The 20,166-nt window shown below is 36.6% G+C and overlaps 3 protein-coding genes across 4 annotated transcripts in view; 2 read left to right on the forward strand and 1 right to left on the reverse strand.

Annotated features, from left to right (window-relative positions):
* Positions 1-1,201: 1,201 nt before the first annotated feature.
* LOC140149771 (transmembrane protein 179B-like) lies at positions 1,202-13,394 on the reverse strand. 2 transcript variants are annotated; one of them, XM_072171907.1, is made up of 6 exons: positions 13,180-13,394; positions 9,607-9,797; positions 8,912-9,055; positions 7,142-7,256; positions 5,209-5,380; positions 2,620-2,754 (listed from the first exon to the last, which is right to left on the reverse strand). In XM_072171907.1, exons 1-5 carry the CDS (start codon positions 13,285-13,287, stop codon positions 5,249-5,251), a joined length of 690 nt encoding a protein of 229 aa, XP_072028008.1. In that variant the 5' UTR covers positions 13,288-13,394; the 3' UTR covers positions 2,620-2,754; positions 5,209-5,248. The 2 variants fall into 2 exon arrangements, with proteins under 2 accessions (XP_072027951.1, XP_072028008.1); XM_072171850.1 differs by lacking the exon at positions 5,209-5,380 and having other exon boundaries at positions 1,202-2,754.
* A 274-nt stretch (positions 13,395-13,668) lies between these two features.
* The window catches only part of LOC140150052 (amine oxidase [flavin-containing] B-like), a 38,047-nt gene continuing 31,549 nt past the window's right edge, over positions 13,669-20,166 (forward strand). Inside the window, 1 exon segment of the mRNA XM_072172089.1 lies at positions 13,669-13,908. The gene's annotated coding sequence lies outside the window, so the exon portion shown is untranslated.
* Positions 15,063-17,637, forward strand: LOC140149960 (THAP domain-containing protein 5-like). Its single transcript, XM_072171992.1, has 2 exons — positions 15,063-15,762; positions 16,950-17,637. The coding sequence occupies exons 1-2, from the start codon at positions 15,522-15,524 to the stop codon at positions 17,066-17,068; spliced, it is 360 nt and encodes a 119-aa protein (XP_072028093.1). The 5' UTR covers positions 15,063-15,521; the 3' UTR covers positions 17,069-17,637.

Raw genomic sequence — 20,166 nt, forward strand, 5'->3', positions numbered from 1 at the left:
GGTTTAAATTTAATAAACATTTTGTTATCATTTTGATGCTGATCATGACAGCATTGGGGTTGAATTATTCCGACAGTTTAAAAGATGTCAATGATAGCACTAGTTTCCACAGATCTTCTCAAAACAAACAACAAACTATAGGCACTGCAGATCAGATCCACTTCAGATCAGATCAGATCCATTGCAGATCAGATCCACTGCAGATCAGATCCACTTAACACTTTTGTATCAGATAAGAAGCTCATAATCTTTCATATATACAAACTGATACAGACCACTCATTATCAATATCAATAATGCCCTGACGGATTCAGCCTGGTCGCGTTTATACCCGGGCGTTTACATAAAAACTAAATCAAACTTCTTATTCACTTTCAGCACTTTCGAAATTCATGAATCATTATAATCAATATCTAAAAATAATATAATTTAGAATTCATGTAGTGTCTTATTAACATACATGACAAAATGCTGTATGTATTTATGTCATAATAACATGTATTTACAATTTTTTGTGATGAGTACATATTTAATATTACATTTTATATTCATTCATAAATGATGATTACACTTATTTAGTAAGCACAAAAAAGCAGACATTGACAAGTGGGTTCAATGATGGATCATAAGTACAGAAGCTAGAAATAAAGATCAAATTCAAGAAAGTTTGGAGTACTTCCAATTTTTCTGGCTCAATGCCCCCAAAATATTTCCCCCCCCCCCCCCACCGACCAAGAAAGCTGGCTACAACCCTGCTCAATGCAATCCATTTAGGCTCCTTAGCCATGCATGATGTATATCATGTTTCCCACTTTCAACATGAAATTGAACAGCCTTTCTTGCTGACATGTTAGCTCAATAGATAAGCGTTCAACTGTAGGGCAAGAAGTTGTGGGTTCTTGTGTAAAAATTGAGTTGGCTTCAGTGAACTTCCCCTGGACAAGGAACTTACTATTTACTGTCTTGTTGTAACCTGTTTAAAACTCCGAGAGCTGATCCTGGCTGCAAAGGTTAATTGTAGAATTCTACGGTGGGCGCTTCTTATCTGCAAGAACCTGTGTTGTTGTTTAATATGGATTGATATGGGGCCTTGGTGGTCAGCCACAACCTAAAGTGTGCTGAGGCTTTTGGATCAAGGTCTAGGCATTGTGCATGCACTATAAATCACTGGGGTTTTTTTCTCTTGAAAATTTTGAAATAATTGAAACCAGAGACACATTTCCAACATAGCAGTTTCCTCTAATTTGCTCATGGCAACTTATTAACAAGGAATATTCCAAATTTTTTATTATATCATACAAAAAGGCAGCATGTGATCACTGAACTCTCTTTCCCGGATTATACACATTTATGAATCACACGCTAGTACTAGTAGCCATTTTTTTTTATAACTTTAAATGCAAAGCAAAACAAAACCTAGTACTGAATATATAAAGAGAGATATGTTAACAAGGTAATTGCAAACTTGTAAATAGTACATACATTGTATTTGAGCCAACTGAAAATTGACATGAATTCCCTTCTGTAAATTTGGTCACACATCATTGAAACATACATACAGTTGAGAAAGTGAAAGGAGGAAAGTCTTACGGGTGTAAGGGGACGAGTCACGAGTGCGATAGAAATGACAGAAACGGACATCTGACAGAGATGATAAAGTACAATACAACACAAGTGAATAACTTGCCAAATTGACAATGATATCATGGAATAAGCTGTGTGCACTTCATTGATGACAACTTTAAAGCTCAAACTCGCACTTTTCATCACAATTCCTTCGCACTTTTTTGCCAATGTAGTGTATTGACTGCGAAAATATGATCCTGGCGTAACCAGGTCTTTTCACACAAAGCATGTGTGTTGGTAAGTGCAAAGGGACCTTGTAGAGAAATGTATGCTTTATTTGTTTTTGTTCATTCATGTTTTCTTTCCATTGTTTATTTTGTTTTTGTTGCTCTTCATCTACAAGTACCCTTCTTCCCACAAATACATTTTCCTATATCAGACCCGTACCAAAATACATGGCTGCTTAGCTTAGAAATCATTTAGCTTCACTCAGCTTTCCCCAGCCACAGCCTCAGTGGGCACTTTTGTATTTTTGAATGATGAAACATGGAAGATAATATTCCAATTTTTTCATAAAGTATGCATGATAAATTAAGAAATAGTTCATGACACACCAGTGATTTTGCAGTGCAAACATCGAAAAGCTGAAAAAGCTGGGCATATGCCTAGCTTATCTTAACATCTAGGTTTCCCCAGCCAAGCTGCCACAAGTATTTAGGTGTAACAGGCTTTAACCCTTTCTACACTGGTGTCGACTGCAGACGACAAGTTCCAAACATTCTTTAAAAATTCTAAAAATTCAGAATTGTACATTTGAATGACCGTATGTGGAATCAGCATGAAAAATGCATTTAAATGAGTACAAGCAAGCCCTGTATTGGTTCAACGGTTCTTAAGATAGCTCTTGATATGTTAAGAAAATATCTCAAAACTTTCACATTTGAGCCTATAATGGCCAGCATGCAAGGCAAGGCCACACAAATGCTTATTCCATGATATCACAATGTAATGGCAACATTAATTTTTACATACAAAGGCACATAAAATATGGTACTGCTATATGGCAACATTATTAATAATATTGGCCTTGTCTGAGTTGGGGTCCAACACAGGCTTATCTGCCACCCTTCTGATGATAACCAATACTGTTATTACCACCCAGAACAATAGAGCAAACCAGCAGGCTCCCTGTAACAATAGAAACAAGAAAAACCAATTATACATAATGTACACAAGAACTGGAAACAAAATGTAGATTTTGGAACGAAAATAAAAACTCAAAATTTCCCTCCAAGAAGAGAGGGTTTCCCTTCAATATATGTTATGTATTTCTTTTTTGTCAAACCTTAAATTTTCTTCCAAATACCAAATTTCCTGGAACTGACATTTCCAAATTCCCCACCTTTTCCCTGCAGACCTGCATGTACATAAATACATAAATGCACTAAATAATAAAATTGAAACCTTTTGTGTACTAAACATATCTACATAGTATGAATAGCTACAAATCAGAGAAGATGTCTTACCCTCCCAGAATCCTTTGCAACATGATAAATCCCCTCATTTCATCAAACAACATGCAAATTACTTTGTACAGACCCATTTGTTTTCGTTTTGAGAATGGACTGGCTAAACATGGGTCGTTAGTCAAGAAATAAACACATTTTGCAAGATCAGGATATGATCTGTACAATGAGGTATATTTCGTCACTATCGACCTATGTTGCACTATCGAGCAAATCAGTACACTTGAAATAAGAGAAATGCATCATGGGATGTGTAAGCTATCTTCTCTGGCTACAAATAATACAATTATATTCAATTCAATATAATTCCAAATATTCTGTCAACAAAAGCAGAAATTGAGCTAGTGCGGGAAAGTAGTGAACCAAATCATCAGCTGATAATACATGTAAAATATAAATGTGCATGTGTCAATGAAATGCCCTTAGGTGAACTGCAACAAAAGCATACATTGTACAAAAAACTTAAGCAAGCACTGGGAAGCTTGGGGATTTAGGTTGCATGTTTATTATATGTACAGAATGGTTTTGTGCAGTCTAAATTAGTGTGGTTATCACTTATAGAATGGATTAAATATGTATGTGTAACATCTTGCGAAAGCCATCAACAATTCGACTGCTAAGTACCAGAAGTAGGTAAGTGCAATAGCTGCCCTGTGGACATTTAGCAATTTACACACAGTATATTGTACTCATCTACACATGGCAGGTGCATATGGCAGCTATTGCACTTACCCACGTCTGGCACTGTGCAGTCGAAAATTGGTACAAGTTAGCAAACCATGTATGCTACCAGTAAAAGCATCACAATGGATGAATTAAATTATGATTTATTAATGATTATACCATGCAAACTTCCTTGTCAAAGTAAATATGGACTAACTTCACATCCTGCTGGGTGGAAAAGGTTGCCAAATATTTTCAGCCACCATCATGTGTAAAACAGTCGAAAAATCTCTCAATTCTCATTTTAACCATTGGTTTCTATGGGGCAGGGAACTTCTGAAAGCGCAGGAGCCACTATTCAAAATTTGCAAAATTTTGTTCTTATAACCATTGGTATCTATGGAGGAAATGGCCAAAAGTCCAACTGAAAATCTTCAAATGTCATCCAGTTGGTAACCCTGTCTTGGCATACAATAAAAGTTGTTCATTTATGAATAATTTTTTGTTCTTTGCCAATTTTGAACTGTTTTTTTTTCTTAATTTGAAATTCAAGTATAACCCCCCAATTTTGGAAAATTTTCACCAAAGAAAGGGTTGGAACTATACTTGGATATAGCAACATTTATGAAAACTTCCTAAACTTTTGAAATAAGGTTTCATTTTCAGAATCACTTCAAATCTAGGCCATTCATATATATTTTTATTTGTTTGTTAGTAAAATTTTTAATTATTAGTATAATTCTACGGTTAAGTATCCTACAATGGCCCTGCATGCATAGCATCAAAACTCAACACATAAGGATATAGGTTCCACTTTGCAAGATAAAGAAAGATACAATGCTGTGTTATTTAGGAAAAAATATAATTAGCATGATATTCATGAAAAGCTACATGTATACGATGGCAAAGTGATGTAATAATCGGATTAACTACCATAGCAATAGCAGGAAACAATTTTTGAATATACCGCGCTGCACTGGTACATTCACACAGCACCCATGCATTGAACCATATCATGCTGATCACTCACACCTGTAAGATTAGTATCTTTGAAATGAGCGGTATGACCATATCATATTCAATCTATGATTGCAGACATACACAGGTGATGAGTGCAACCTGCTTGTAGTGCAGTGCGATGTATTCGAAAATTATTTTCACCTATTGATATGGTAGTTAATCCGATTATTACATCACTTTGCCAGCGTATAGGGTCACTTGTGTCCTTTCAGCATGTATAGGGTCACTTGTGTCCTTTCAGAAAAATGGTACAGATAATGTTCAAGTTAGTTCAGGTCAGACGAAAGAAAACAACATTTGCCATATCCAGTTTTCATTTAGTATCAAGAAAATGCTTTTTAATCTCACATTTTTAAACAGGTATGATCTCTATCAAGTGGGACCATTGTCCTTTTGTGTTGGTTTTGGATTGACAAATTATGAATACCAATACCACAGACAAATGGAATGCAGCCCGCATGGAAAAGCGCCCTCTATGTGATCAAGGACTTCCTCTCTTCCTGAGCTTCAGTATGAGTTGGCAGCATGGTGGCATTGCGCAAGCGTCGAGCTATAGTGATACCGATAAGAACTAGCCAGAACAGTAATGTGAACCATGAGGCACTCTGAAACATGACAAGTTATGCGAGACAAAGTGAACTTGGCTAATTTGGAACAATAGAGTCAGACTTTTGCATGATCCTGTTATTCCCGGCCAAAATTACTGACTTCTATTGCAAACATTGTGTAAAATATGTCCCACTTTTAGGTTCAAATCAAATATTATACAATGTAGCACAATTGTTACTTTAAAAAAGAACAAAGTAAATCATATTTTTGCATCAAAATGTACTATGAAATTAAAGTGGAAGTCAAACTTCGTAAATGAACCAGAAGAGAGATGGATATCACATTTTTTGCCCATTTTTAGGCTTACAAATTGTGTTTTTTTAGAAAACATGGATCTATTTTTCCCATCATAAATCATGCAAAAGTCTGACACTTAAATTGTTATAAAAAAGTTATCTTTCATGTCATGCAATAGTATATAATTATGCTGGCTGGCTTGATAATATAATGATATGCCGTTATAGTTACATCATATACCGTATTCATTCTAATAAGCGCCCAGGGCGCTTAACAAAGTCATTTTGGGTGGGCGCTTATTTTTTTTACCTGGTTTACCTAATTTTTTTGTTAGGCGCGTTTATTAGAGACAAATTTATGTATGTTATAAATGGGTCCTGAGAATGTTCTAGTAGATTTTCTGATGTAGAAATCTAGTCCTCCGGCTATTTCACTGTATCGACGTCTATCCATCACTTCAACATTGATGGTACCCGGCGTACCCGCCTTTAGCAAATTGAAAATACCCTGGGTGGGCGCTTATTGGGGCATGGGCGCCTATTGGAATGAATACGGTACATATATGTATTGCAGGCAAATAACCATAATAATCCAAAAACTTTTCACTTCAAAACTTTTCACTTCAAACATTTGCATGCGCAAGTTTATCATCTGGACTAAATAAAGTATATTACAATGTCAAAATATGCATGCAAAATAATGTAAGAGAAATGGTACTGGTATGAGGGATTGCGTAATGGTCACAAATTTGTCACACTTGATAGTATTTTTTTATCAAATTGTCAGGAATGGCAAATGTTGCTTATCATCACCTCTACCCGAATATATTTGAGACTAGCTTGATCTCACAAATGAATGAGAAATTGCTAGGCTTTTCTGAAGATCACGTCAAAATTCAATCTACAAAACAACAGCAATTTCAAAGAATTTGTTGATATTTGTCACTTAATCATAATATTAGAGTTGAACTAGGAAAGGGTTGTGAGTAGTCGGAACATGTATGTAAGGGACTGACGGCTTAATGTGGAAAACTGACCTATTTTAATGTGATTGGTCAGTGATGATCTGCTCCATGGAGGCCAAAGGACGCATTTTACTATTATTACCTTATACAAACATTAGGCTATCATATACTGTAAACACCAAAGGTCTAGCATACTTGGTTCTAAAGTTATGAAGTTTTGTACTTATGTAATTTATTGGGTTTTCTTTACTCCATATATTTGCCTGTATCTCAATTTCAAACTTGGTGCCTTTGGCCTCCATGGATCCGATCATGTCACATATATGTTGTGTAAAATCTAATAAAATCTACCATGACTAAGGGCAACTTCAAACAGCGTAGAATGCAAACAGATGAAAAGAGTTAGTTTTCTCACATGATACTGCATAATATCAGTATGAAAAAGGCATGAAATCTTGAATTATTACACCGCATATAATATCAGTACAAAAAAAGCATGAACAATATTGCTTTGTTTGACGATACAAAGATCCCTCTGATCTTGTCTTTTATTTACCTGTGCCGTGGAGTAAAATTGGAAGAAGTTGTCTCCCGCATATGGGTTATGAGGATCTTTGTCTCCTCCACACTGGCCTTTGAAATTCCAGTCCAATTTGCCACCGTAACTACAACTAAAAAGAGGAAAAAGCAAAACATGGATGTAACTAATAAATAAGATAATTGCAGGCAGGTAGTCCAAAGGGGTACATCCCCAGGGGGCCACTCAAGATTCACAGTGTACACATGCATGACCAGAAATTTTTAAAACATACCCTAAACAGGATTTGCCCTTTTGAGCAAAATACACCCCTAAACAGGAATTTAGTGTGGTTTTGCAACAAATTTTACTCCCTAAACAGGATTGTACCTGAAATATACCCCATAGCAGGATTTTATCTGAAATAGATGGAAAAACCCTGACCGAGAAAATGTTATAGTCTAAAAATCCTTAGTTTCACTTTTATAGACCTGAGGCTTAATTTAGAGGCTTCATACAAACAGGCCATCAGCCCTTGGTTTCACTTTTGTTTCTAACAAGTCATTTAAAAAAAAATTAAATCATAATCAGCTAGGTAAATTCATACCCAAAGAATACCTGTATGAATTTTTTTTTTTTTAAAGTGCAAAATACAAATTCCAATGCCCTGAAAGTGAAACCAAAATAATAATAAGTTCTGACTTTCAAAATACAAAATGTAGTACTGTATATTTGACCCAAACCATGTTTTTATACATTTAAATATCCGTAACTTAACCATGAGTTATTCACCAGCATTGTTTCAGGCGAGAGCAGCAAATCTGTGGAATAGTTCTGTTGATGTTGACACTCGCACTAATTATATTTCCTTGAGCCTAAGTGAATTTAAATCAAGAGCTCTCACAATCCACACTGTTCATTGATTTTCATATTTTTCATGATTCTTGTAATTTCTTTATAATATGGTATTGCATATTTTTCTTGTAATATTTGTGTAATAAATGTATTTAAGTGAATTACACCTGTACATGTATGTCACAGGGCCTCCAAGAATAGCAGTGCTTTTACACTGAAGGAGCTACCCTGTATAAAGAAAGTTGAAATAAATAAATAAATAAATAAACTACGTACGGGGATAAACATTCTATAACAACAGCTATCACACTAATACATATATATATTTTAGCTATTTGTAACACAGATTTTTGTTTCTTTATCCACTTATTCATCATTCTCTGCTTGTTTATTGTAATTTTTTGTTTTATAAACTGTATAATTGTGTGCAAATTGATGGTGCTATTTACAATTTTAAATTAAATTTAGCCAAATAATATAGTAAGTTATTTTGGTTGTCCACGTCCAACTTAAGTTTAGTCAGCAAAGACACTGACTGAGCATTATCATACTGAAATTTTTTTTAAAGGAACTACTCTTCACTAAGTTGGACAATAAGTGAGTCCTGAAACACATAGCGAAAGATCATGATGGTCCCAGTAAGTTTCATGCTATGACTATGGGCTGGAACCAACTTGACATGGCGAACCCAGGGGTTTTGTTCAGGGTCCATTGAATTTTTGTGGACTGCACACTCACTAAAGTTATCCCTTACGTTTCATGATAAACACTTTTTTGAAAATGTCCTTATCTTTGTTTACTCTTTTCCTCATGTTTTAATGCCATTATACCAGTGTCTACCCCTTGTAAAGATGACGACAAAATAAAAGATAAATAGCTCCATCAGGGTTCACCTTTACTTTAAAAATTACTGTAGTTTTACATACCATTAGACAACCGTGATACATGTCTTACCTCTTAGCTTTGCTGCCTATACTAGATCCTGACACAAAGCCATCACAAAACCTCTTGAAACCCACACTGAGTACACAGGCTTGGATAAATACAAAGAGGGATACAAGCACGTCGATAATGATAGTAGGCAGAACCAATGCACGTCTGAAAACAAGAAATAAACATGTGTACTTGAAACTAATTGAATATTACACAATCAAATAAATATAGCAAATGTTATGATGAAAAGACCCCTTTCGAATAGCATCATTGATCTTAATGGACATCGTGGTACATAGTTGGTGCTAGTTTATAATGACAGTTACATGTGTGCCCAATATTTGGTAGGCAATAACTCACTGGGTGGCAGGGAGCAATTTCACCAGAATCGCATCGCATTTTATGATACAATCTCAAGAAAGTGTTATGTACTTTCACAAATACATCACGCAAAGTACAACGCTGGCATTTTTGGGCAATGGGTAGGTTGAATTACTGGATGGGCAAAATAATTTAATGGGTGGGCATTTGCAGCCACCCAGTTTACCTGTTATTTATCTCCCTGTGTGTGTGTAGGCCAGGGGTGTGTTTAAAGGTGTATAAGGGTACAAAACCCCGGTAAAGCACAAAAAATCTGAAAAAAAACCATTACCCCTGTTTGCCTCAGGGGTGTGTGGGGGGTGTGTGTGCATTTGTATTGGATTCATCATACTCACCTTTCACCCACCCATTGGCAGAGCACAGAGACGTGATAACACCCATATGCCAAAGCATAAAAGGACACACACACTTGCAGGCCAATACAGAATGAACATGAAGGACTGGCTCCCAATTGTGTGAAGTAGAATGCTGTTGAATTGCACCACTTTACTTCAGAATACAGTAGGCAATCACCTGCAAAGTTATCCTGCAACAAACAAAATTAAAAAGGTAATTCATTTTTAGGATCGTAAGTTTGATCACCTAGCTCGTAATTGGCAGGCATTGTGAGGCGTTTAACACCCCTTCACCGAAAAGTAGACCCATGTTATTATAGTTGACCTGTCTGGTCTATATTGTGGTTTTTAAGAAAGGAGACCGAGTACATTGTAGTGACTTTTAGTAATTATGATGCTTCTGGCGAGATGTCACAAGATAATTCTCGAAATAATTGTTATAAGGCCCGCCTATAACGAGCTGATCAAACTATAGCAATGCCAATTTTGCACTTACAAAATGTAGGGCACATCATTGAACGCTCCTCATGTCAAGCAAATTTCTTGTCCCTAGTCATTGGTCAAAATATTAACCAAGTTTCAAATTAAAAATTCGTAGTCCGAAGTCGTTTAGGTGGGCCACCATGACGTTGAAATTGTTGGTCAATGACCATACTATTCAGTAGGCAGCTATTTTGTTACACATGATTTAAACATTAGATATGAGTGCTGCCTTATGCATTTTGTTTATTAATGAAGATGAGAACTAACTCACAAAATATAAAAAGGGAGTTATAGTATCTGCAAAGGCCAACTATGTAAACATAAATGGCTGCCCTTGTGCTGCCTACATGTATATAGTGTTAATTGTGAATTTGCTTAAAACTTAACTTTCTCATTTAAATGGTAAAATATGTGACCCGGCAGCACAAATGAGCCGTGAATTCCCTAAATTGTATTCTGAGTTACGGTGTAAAATGTGTACGAAGGTCGTATTCATCGGTAACTTACATGTAAGCTGGTCCGACATCTGTCTCATTTTGATAGTCAAAAACTGATCAATAATCCTATTGTTGAAGTGGATAATAAGCTTCTACCTTAGATGGCTATAGAATTTTTAATAGCTCTAGTATTTGTTTGCTTTTGCTAAATCCTGTTCAAGTGGTGGGTTACCAGGCATTGTATTTTGTACAGGTATGCATAACCAACAATTAATGTATGAGAACTTTCTTAAACCTCGTTGACTTGGGGATGATTTGAAATGACCGCCAATTATGACTGTTTGATATTTATTGCCAGCAATGTGGAAAAAGAGACATGTAAAAACGTAAAAGCTATAATTTTGTTGAAGGAGCAAAGTTTAACAAACCATACCCCCGCTTATGGATATCGTTTGAAGTTAAATGATATACTATTTTTAAGTTTATGATGTTTATTTTTTAAACACGAAATAAAACAAAATTGACGGGGAGGATTTTACGGCTCATTCGCCGTGAACGGTCACAAATATTTCACATTCGGTGGAATAAGTACCGGATCTCGTTTCGGGCCGTAAAACTCGGAGTGTCATGCTTTCGGTAATTACGGCGACAGGCCACCTACAACAGCCTTCGTTAAAAGCATCTTGGGTTAATTCAGTTGTAACAATTAAGTTTCCAAATTGACCTTTCAAGCACAGTTGTGTCCAAATTGACCTTTTAGTTTTGACAAAGATTGTTTTTAACTTCAGAGCGAGTATGATCTTGTCACACAACGGCGCTGTACAGCGACATGGTACGCGGGACTAATGCGGGTGCCACTAGTCAGTTGAGCTATAGGCATACATGTAATTGCACACTTGTAACCAAAGTCACATTGAATATTTTCAGAATTCAAACACGATATGAACTGTAACTTAAGTTATGGAGTCATCACCACGAAGCACAACACAGTACGTACATGTATGCATGTGCAGTGTAGAGACGGCTGGTGGATTTAGTCTAGCAGTAGGCCTACATAGTACATGTAATCCCTGATCTAGGGAAATTACACAAATTTGAAATTGGACACCAGAAACTGATGAACATGATGAAGTCAAAAAGTTCTGGTACGGTACCGTAGGGCCTACTTTGATTTATCATGCAGTGATACATGTAGACTTTAGATTTCATCAAATAAAATCCTTTTTTTGTGTAAAACGGATTGCGTGGAGGAAATGATGCATTACTTGCTTTTTTATAGTCATCATCAGATCATGACAGTAGTGAGTAACTGATTGCAAGGCATTCCTGCATTGAATGTCAACGATTGATGATCATGTGATGGCTGCGCCTGCGGCACAGAAAAATGCTGAATTTGAAAACAGACATTTGTCCATTTTATCATAAACTGTCTTTGCTCATTTTTGCAGACCTAGGCTACAGACATGGTTTGCCCTCATTTTTTAAGGTAAATAATTAGACAATAATAACTGCGCACCATCTATTTTGAGGTCATTGTGTGAAATATGAGGGTTTTTGGGCTGAGGTATTTTGGGAAAAATACCGAGGCCCAAAACAAAACCCGACAATTTCACACAATGTAGGTATGCTAGGTGAATTCAAATTTGCCATCAAACTGCATCATTTCATATATCAAATTAAAGCCCTTGAGTAAACAAAGCCAAAACTGAAAAACATTTTTTCATAGCACTTTCCGTAGCAAAGTTACATCTTGTCAAAGATTGACTTTCATCAAAAAGTTTCAGCTAGCAAAATTCCCAAAACGGCATTTCGGGGTGTTTCTAGATCTTAAGTCTCATTATGATAGCAGCTTTTTTTTAATGGAACTGCTATCCAAATCCCTCTAAAATTCCATGTGCGGGTGACTTATCACCATAAAAAATCACATATTTGGGTCAAGTGAAGTATAGAAAACATATTTATGTAGGTTTCTTTCTTCGGGCACTTGTTTTAAATTTCTATGTAAAAATGCATTGACATTGTCGGCGAATTTGGCTGACTAGCAAATGTGTTAACTAAGGTTTGCCTGGGTTACCTACACAATGACCTCAAAATAGATGGTGCAAAGTTATTGTCATTCACTACCATTGTATCTAATATTTTGAACAAATCAAAATGGCATTTTATGTTATTTTATGCCATAAAACGCTGTTAACCAGTAATCACATTGTAACCTACCCTACAAAAAAATCAACCAGGCGAATATAACATTCGCGCCGACAACAAGACTAAAGAGCTACCAAGCACAGAAGCATGACAGCATCGCGTAGGCGTGTGCGTTGCCATAACGCGTAGCTTATACATGCACGCGCGCGCAGAAGTCATTGTTGCGCATCCGGAGTCGACATTGCATTGATTGTGAGTTATGAACTTATGACCTCGCAATTACTATTTATTTAGTGCGCGGTCAGGCAATCAATTTGTTTTGATTGGATTATATAGGCTTTGCGTATATTAATGAGGTTATGAATCACCTTTTTAAACAAACAATGGCATTTGTAAAGGAAGCAATGTCAATTTATTATGTTTTATAATAATTAATAGTACATGAATATGAATATGATGAGGTCAGTAAGCTTAAATTGAAATTGAATTTGAAGTGAACATTTCATACCTTTGCAAGACCAAGAACAATGGATGCAACGAGTCCTGCGAAACCTGTAGCAAACAACAGAAATGTCTCTACCAAGATCAAGATGCCTTCACACGCAAACTCCCCCATGATTATGATTAAGGAGTGATCAAAACAATCTTGAAATGTGCTCCAAAGTCCAAAGACTTCCTTGATGCAACGACGAATCGATCGCTCGCTGTCACTCAGGATTCTGGCCCGGAAGAAGTCTGATGCAGGAGGAGGCGGGTCACGGGCATGGCCAGATATTGTTAAGTATAACAGGTCAAAACAAATCTTATTCATAAAAGTTTTTCTGTCTTACTGATGTAATATAGCGTTTCTGAATATTTAAATTATTTTTATTTAATGCAGGATCAAAAGTGAAAGTTCACTATGTCAGTTTTTATCTAAAATTGATTTTATGACAACTTGCGGCATGTGTGGAAAACTTCGCCGCCTCGAAGAAATTAGCATCAACTTCAGAGTGCACGGACCGTTAAGTATTGGCGTAAGTATTAACAAGAGAACTGTGCACGAAATCACGTAGACATTTGGTTATGATGTTATTGATATAAACAACAAGGTCGCAATTTACCAAACAGCTGATTGATTGGAGCCTGCTGCAGATCAGATTCCGACCCTGAGTTAGGAGAAGAAGCAGGTGGTTTATGTATGGTTTTCCCCATCGGTGCAGGGGATCAGGACTATTTCAACCAAGTATCCAAGAAAGTAAGTATCCAAGGAAGCTGTGATCACTAATTCAATTACATACAGGTGCATGCATGGGTGCTTCAGGAATTTAGAAGCTTCAGATTCTTCATTCAAATTACTGAGTCAAAACTGGACTGCCTCATGATCTAGTACAAGGAACTTATACGATGTCCTCATTCACAAACTGATACTATCTGTCCATTATTGGCGAGCGGTCCGAATTTTGAGCCATACAAGTTTACGTGGTGAACTACTCATGATCTGACATTCCAGGAACTATCTCAGGTATAGGCTAGCTCGAGATACTCTAACTAAAATACAGGTTTACATTTACTATCTTACATTATCTTGCTGTATTTCAGCTAGAGCTCCAAACGACAAGCTTCCGGGTTTTTTGGAGAACAATACTGTTACGTAAGATGAAGAAGAAACCCGCCTCGGAGCCCGCCCTACTCATTATTTCATTGTACTTATTGCAATTTGCCTCCACACATTACGTAATCAACACAAAGCTTTTGTGAGGATTAGTGAGTGGATAAGAAATTGACAGCGGAGGATACTGAAGGACACACCGATTGCTAGTTGTCAATCATGAATTGCCGCAACGTTTTAATATTTTACTGCATGGCATTCCGCAAGCACCAAGACAAATTATGCCGTATTTTACCCAAGATCATCTCATATGAAGTAAGCTGAATGCGATCTGTACTTTTGTAACATTCCGATCGCTTTTGATCACCTATTATCGGCGAATTTGCTTGAAAACACATGAGTTCATGTTGTGTAAACATAATTAGCATAGACACAAATGAAATTACGATGCAATACAATGCAATTTGAATGCGCAGCAGATCTATAGAAATAACGTTGCCCGGTTTTATGCAGAATTAGACCCTGTCTGGTATAGGCCTTAGTTAAGGTACATATTCCGAGGAGCATAACAAACACCAAATTGGTGTCGTACATGTATGACATTTGACATGCATGCATTCTTTTGTCGAGAGTTACATGGACTAGTCTTTGACTCTTTCATTCAATTCGTGCCGAGTGTCCTTGGGCAGACTTGACTATGCTTCAGTGGTCATGAAAGGATTCAATAGACATGATAGATAACCTCTGCCCCACTAATCCCAAGCTTGTCTGAAATTGCTCCTCGGAAGATTGCACGTGACGTCACACGGTATCGATCTTGCACCTGTCCGCCATTTGTACGGGACGCTGTGTATGCACGATATTGTATTGTTTTCCAAACACAGACATGTAGCAGTATTTTCCGTATAGTTGATGAAGAAGTCTGTTACTTTGAGCAAATCAAATAACAATGTTTTTATCAATAAAACGTTCAAAATAAAATTGTTATCAACACAGATGTAATAATAATAATTAAAAACTATATTAAGAGCCTTGACTTATTATTTAATTTTCATTTTGAATAAAAATGAGTATTTTTCCACGCCGCGACTACATAAATCAAAGTGCACGAACAGCACGTTGTTTAAAGTCCATTCGATCTGCTGATTTTCGTCAACACACACACGCAATACGATAGAATCTTCCTCATTTTAATTATAAAACGGTGCTTTTTCAAACAAGTTTTGCTTCTTATTTTAAGTTGAGCATAAACTTACAGTATGCCTGATTTTTGTTGTGTTATTGGCTGCTCAAATGAGGGCGGAGATGTCGACGAAAGTGGGAAAAAGATAAGCTTCTATTCCATACCAGCCATCAGACAGGCAGATGATGAACGTGCAATAACAACGGAGAGGCGCACCGCTTGGATTTCTGCCATCAAACGAGAGAAGAATACCTCTACTAACAAACCATGGGAACCTTCTAAACACAGTAAAGTGTGTTCAGTACACTTTCATTCAGGTAAAATGTAGTTCAAATTAGTTTCAGCCCTTTGCCTGTCACCCAGCCATGATCATGATGATCATCATCATGATGATCATTAGTCGAATAATCAGACCCAGAACAAAATATTAATTTCTGACATGATCTTGTACTGGGTCTGAACTGTTTCCATATGAAATCTTGATGGCAAATTGGACAATAGAAGCACATGGTTCTACGTGACAGCTTTTTAATCCCTATTCAGGTTACGTGAATCACGCTATTGTGTAGGTATGCTAGGTGAATTCAAATTTGCCATCAAATTACATCATTTTATATATCAAATTAAAGCCCTTGAGTAAACTAAGCCAAAACTGAAAACCTTTATTTCATAGCACTTTCCGTAGCAAAGTTACATCTTGTCAAAGATTGACTTTCATCAAAAAGATTCAGCTAGCAAAATTCCCCAAAACGGCATTTCGGGGGTGTTTCTAGATTATCATCTTAGTCTCATGGCGATAGCAGCTTTTTTAATGGAACTGCTATCAAAATCCTCTAAAATTCCATGTGCGACTTGATTATCACCATAAAAATCATATATTTGGGTCAAGTGAAGTATAGAAAACATATTTATGTAGGTTTCCTTCACCCACCTATTCTCGAAAAAAAAAAATTCAAATTTCTATGTAAATATGCATTGTGTTGGGGCCCGGTCTCGGTAATTCGCTGACTAGTAAATGTGTTAACTAAGGTTTGCCTAGGTTACCTATATTGTGGACCATCCTTCTGATACTTGAGTGTTTGGACACGCTGAACGGTTTTTTTGTCTACCTCTCTGTTTGTAAACAAACCAGGAGGTCGAAATCGTCCTCCTCGCCGAATACGAAAGTCAGCGTAATAGTACGGCACTAGATGATCATCATGATGGCGATGATGATCCGATGCAAAAAAGTTTGTTGTCAATTGTGAACAACATGAATATGACAACATGAACATGTATGACTAAAAAAAAAGCTTCAACCATGATACTTTCATGTGATTCTGGCTGGGTAACCTGACCATTTGCCAACATTTGTATAGAGAAGCGTCTTGTAAAAAGATACACACTGATCATAAATAACGGAAAGTGCAACTTGCTACATATTTCTATAGATTCTATACCGTAACTGATGAGTTCTGTAATCAGCAATTACTTAAAATTTATTGTTTAATTTTTGTTTTTACAGGAAAGCCATCCTACCGCTTATCCAAGACTCACCCAGACTGGATTCCAACCGTCAACATGGGCCACAACAGTGCTTCGTGTCAGGAGGAAAGCGTGCAGTGGAAAGACATGAGCGAATAAAGAAAAGGAAAAAGCAGATCCAAACTAATGAAGCTGCATGTGCCCTCATCGATTTTCATCAGCAGGAACCACCTCAAGCGCCGCCAGAAGTACCGGAAGAGCCGACAAAGGAGCAAGAAACCCAGACTGACCTTGAGTGGGATAAGGAACTTAGACAGTTAGTCGCGGATAGTGAAGAGCTGCGCCGAACAGTGCAACAGAAGGATAAAGTGATCAAGTCAATGTCTCTGACTGAAGAGGCATTAAGAGATGATTCGGAAAAGCTGGTATACTATACTGGATTACCATCATGGATAACTTTAATGACTGTGTTTAATCTAATCTCACCATTCTTGCCAGAAAAAAATGCGAACTGCAAGTTGACACCATTTGAGCAGATGATAGTGTTCCTTATGAAAATCACTCATAATTTTGGACATCTAGACTTAGCGTATCGCTTTCATGTTAGTACTTCTACAGTTTCCAGAACCTATCACCGTGTGCTTGATGCTATGTCAGTAAGACTTGGACACTTAATACATTGGCCGTCTCGACTTGCTCTGAGGACAAGCATGCCTACTGCATTTTTGAAATTTTAAAAAGGCTTGTGTTATTATTGACTGCACAGAAGTGTTTATTGAAACCCCAAGCGACTTTTTAGCCCGAGCCCAAACGTGGTCAAATTATAAGCACCACAACACCATTAAGTTTTTAATTGGCATCACCCCACAAGGAACTGTTTCTTTCATAAGTAGATGTTGGGGAGGGCGGGTATCTGACAAGGAAATCACCGAGACAAGTGGACTATTGAACTATTTAGAAGCAGGAGGCGCCATCATAGCTGACCGTGGATTTACTGTGAGCGATTACTGTCGACTTGCAATGTGCGTAAATTGTAATTCCACCATTTACGAGGGCCAAAGCGCAATTAACAAAGAAGGAGGTTGACTGGTCGAGAGAACTTTCAATTGTTCGCATTCATGTGGAACGATGTGATCGGGCTTGTGAAACAGAAATATTCAATTCTTCAAGGAACTCTTCCACTCTCAATGGTTGGTGGTATTGATATGTTAGGAAATGGTGATGCCCCTATTGATAAACTTGTGAAAGTATGCTGTGCACTCACCAACCTCTGCCCTCCAATAGTGCCAATGGACTAGAGACATTAGAACTTTGTAAAATGAAAACTTATAGTGAAAAACTTTTATATAAGGCAAAAAAAAATTGGTGAAATAATATCAATTGATAAATTGGGATTGGAGATGATCAGTTGCATTCATTCTGATAACACTGGTTATCATTTGTACATGCAGCTTGTTGAAATTGTTACTGTAAAACACTTGAGTTAATTTCGCTGAATTTATTTCATGGTAGGCAAAAATCCATAAAATAAACATTTTGCAATGTTTACAGTGTACCAAATTTCAAAATCGCGAAATTATATTCCTGCAAAATTGTCACTGATTTTCAATTCACGAAAGAAACATCCTTCGAAATTAAAGTGTTTTACAGTATATCATTGTTCCTCTAACATTTTTGTTCAATGTTGCTGAACTAGTGACTTGACATTTTATTGTAGTTTACTTACTAGTTACTACCATTATAAAGGTGGGAATGATGAAAAGATCATGCATTAAAACAACATTTTCAGTTTTGCAATATCTTTAATATCTTTATTCACAGACTGCCATTCAAATTGAAATGTCTTTTTCAAGGACACAGAAATCTGCATGCTATTGAAATTTAAACTTGCTTATATTATAACTAAGGACAAGTTGACCCTTCATGCAGGCTGTATGCTGAAGAATTGGGAAGAGTTAGAAAAACAGTTACCATGGTGATAGCTGAATGTTCCACTATCCTTCATCATCATGTTCATGTAATTTGATTGTGATAAGGTTTTAAGGATTTTAGTTGAGCAAAATTGAAAAAAAGAGCATGAACAAAAGCAAACTATAGAGGAAGGATGGCAGAAACATGGGCTTATGACCATGGTAATTTCAATGCAGTCCTCACACGAAGGCTCAGCTTGTTCTTATTTTACAAACACATAAGAGCTACATGAACATGTATCCATTTGTAATAATACAAATTGGATGAATTGAAAATGTAATCAAATTATTTGTGGTATTCTTGTGTACAGATTGCTGCACTGAAAAACATTTAACAAAGTTGTGAAACCTGATGAGCAAATAATGTACACAATTATTCTTAAATCTTTGTGATATTTGAAATTGTTCTATTTTCGCAATTTACTTTACACATAACAAATTGTTCATATTTTCTGCATTATAAATACTTGTACAAACTGTGATAAACATTTTCTGAGAAGAAATAAATTGAATGAGTTTTGAGAGACCTGTATTAATAAAATACCAGAAGAAAATAAACCACCAATGTTTCCATGTGTGAATTTGCATCAAACAAAATTGTAGGCCTATAGTAACATTTCAGAAATTCATTAATTGTGATATACACTAGAGGTCTACTGCTAACTTGACTGATGTTATTTTATTATTTGTACATGACAGATACTAGTAACATCAACCATGTTGGCAGTAGGACTATGTGTATGTTAACATTTCTGTGAAATCATACAAAAAGCAGGGCTAGAAATTCGCCTCACTTTGCGAGATTCAAATTTAACAAAAATTGGTCAATGTACTGTACAATGCAATGAGGGAAATTTATTCTCATATCTGATCGTCGAGAGAATCGTCGCGACTCGCAAGATTCAATTCCTTGATTCTCGTTGAATTTCTAGTCCTGAAAAGTAAATGGTTTAGGAAGGAAGTTCCAGCTGCCAACCGAATCTATTCAATATCATGCATTAGAGAAAACAAACTATGCATCTGCCCTGAGTCCAGTCTTTTAATGTTCAAGAGAGTTGTAACAGTCACTTTTTGTTTTGTTTTCCCCTCTTAAACTTTGGCAAAGTTCTGCAATATGGGCAGTACCACTTTCCCTTGGGTGGACATCGTATTCTCAGACATTCCATGTGGAAGTACTTAATTGCACAGTCTTTGTTTGCACACTTCAGCATGCACTCCTCATCATGGGCTGGCATGTTGCAGTAGCACACCAGCTTACCCATAGTATCCTCTGTGTCATTATCAGCT

The sequence above is a fragment of the Amphiura filiformis genome, chromosome 1 (genome assembly GCF_039555335.1).
Source record: "Amphiura filiformis chromosome 1, Afil_fr2py, whole genome shotgun sequence".
Classification (NCBI taxonomy): Eukaryota; Metazoa; Echinodermata; class Ophiuroidea; order Amphilepidida; family Amphiuridae; genus Amphiura; species Amphiura filiformis.

Coding starts and splice junctions, on each gene's coding strand:
- LOC140149771 (XM_072171850.1), bottom strand. CDS start 13,287: ATGGGGGAGTTTGCGTGTGAAGGCATCTTGATCTTGGTAGAGACATTT. Junction 9,798..13,179: donor TTGTTCTTGGTCTTGCAAAG/GTATGAAATGTT, acceptor TGTTTGTTGCAG/GATAACTTTGCAGGTGATTG. Junction 9,056..9,606: donor TGCCAATGGGTGGGTGAAAG/GTGAGTATGATG, acceptor TCTTGTTTTCAG/ACGTGCATTGGTTCTGCCTA.
- LOC140149960 (XM_072171992.1), top strand. CDS start 15,522: ATGCCTGATTTTTGTTGTGTTATTGGCTGCTCAAATGAGGGCGGAGAT. Junction 15,763..16,949: donor TTCAGTACACTTTCATTCAG/GTAAAATGTAGT, acceptor TTGTTTTTACAG/GAAAGCCATCCTACCGCTTA.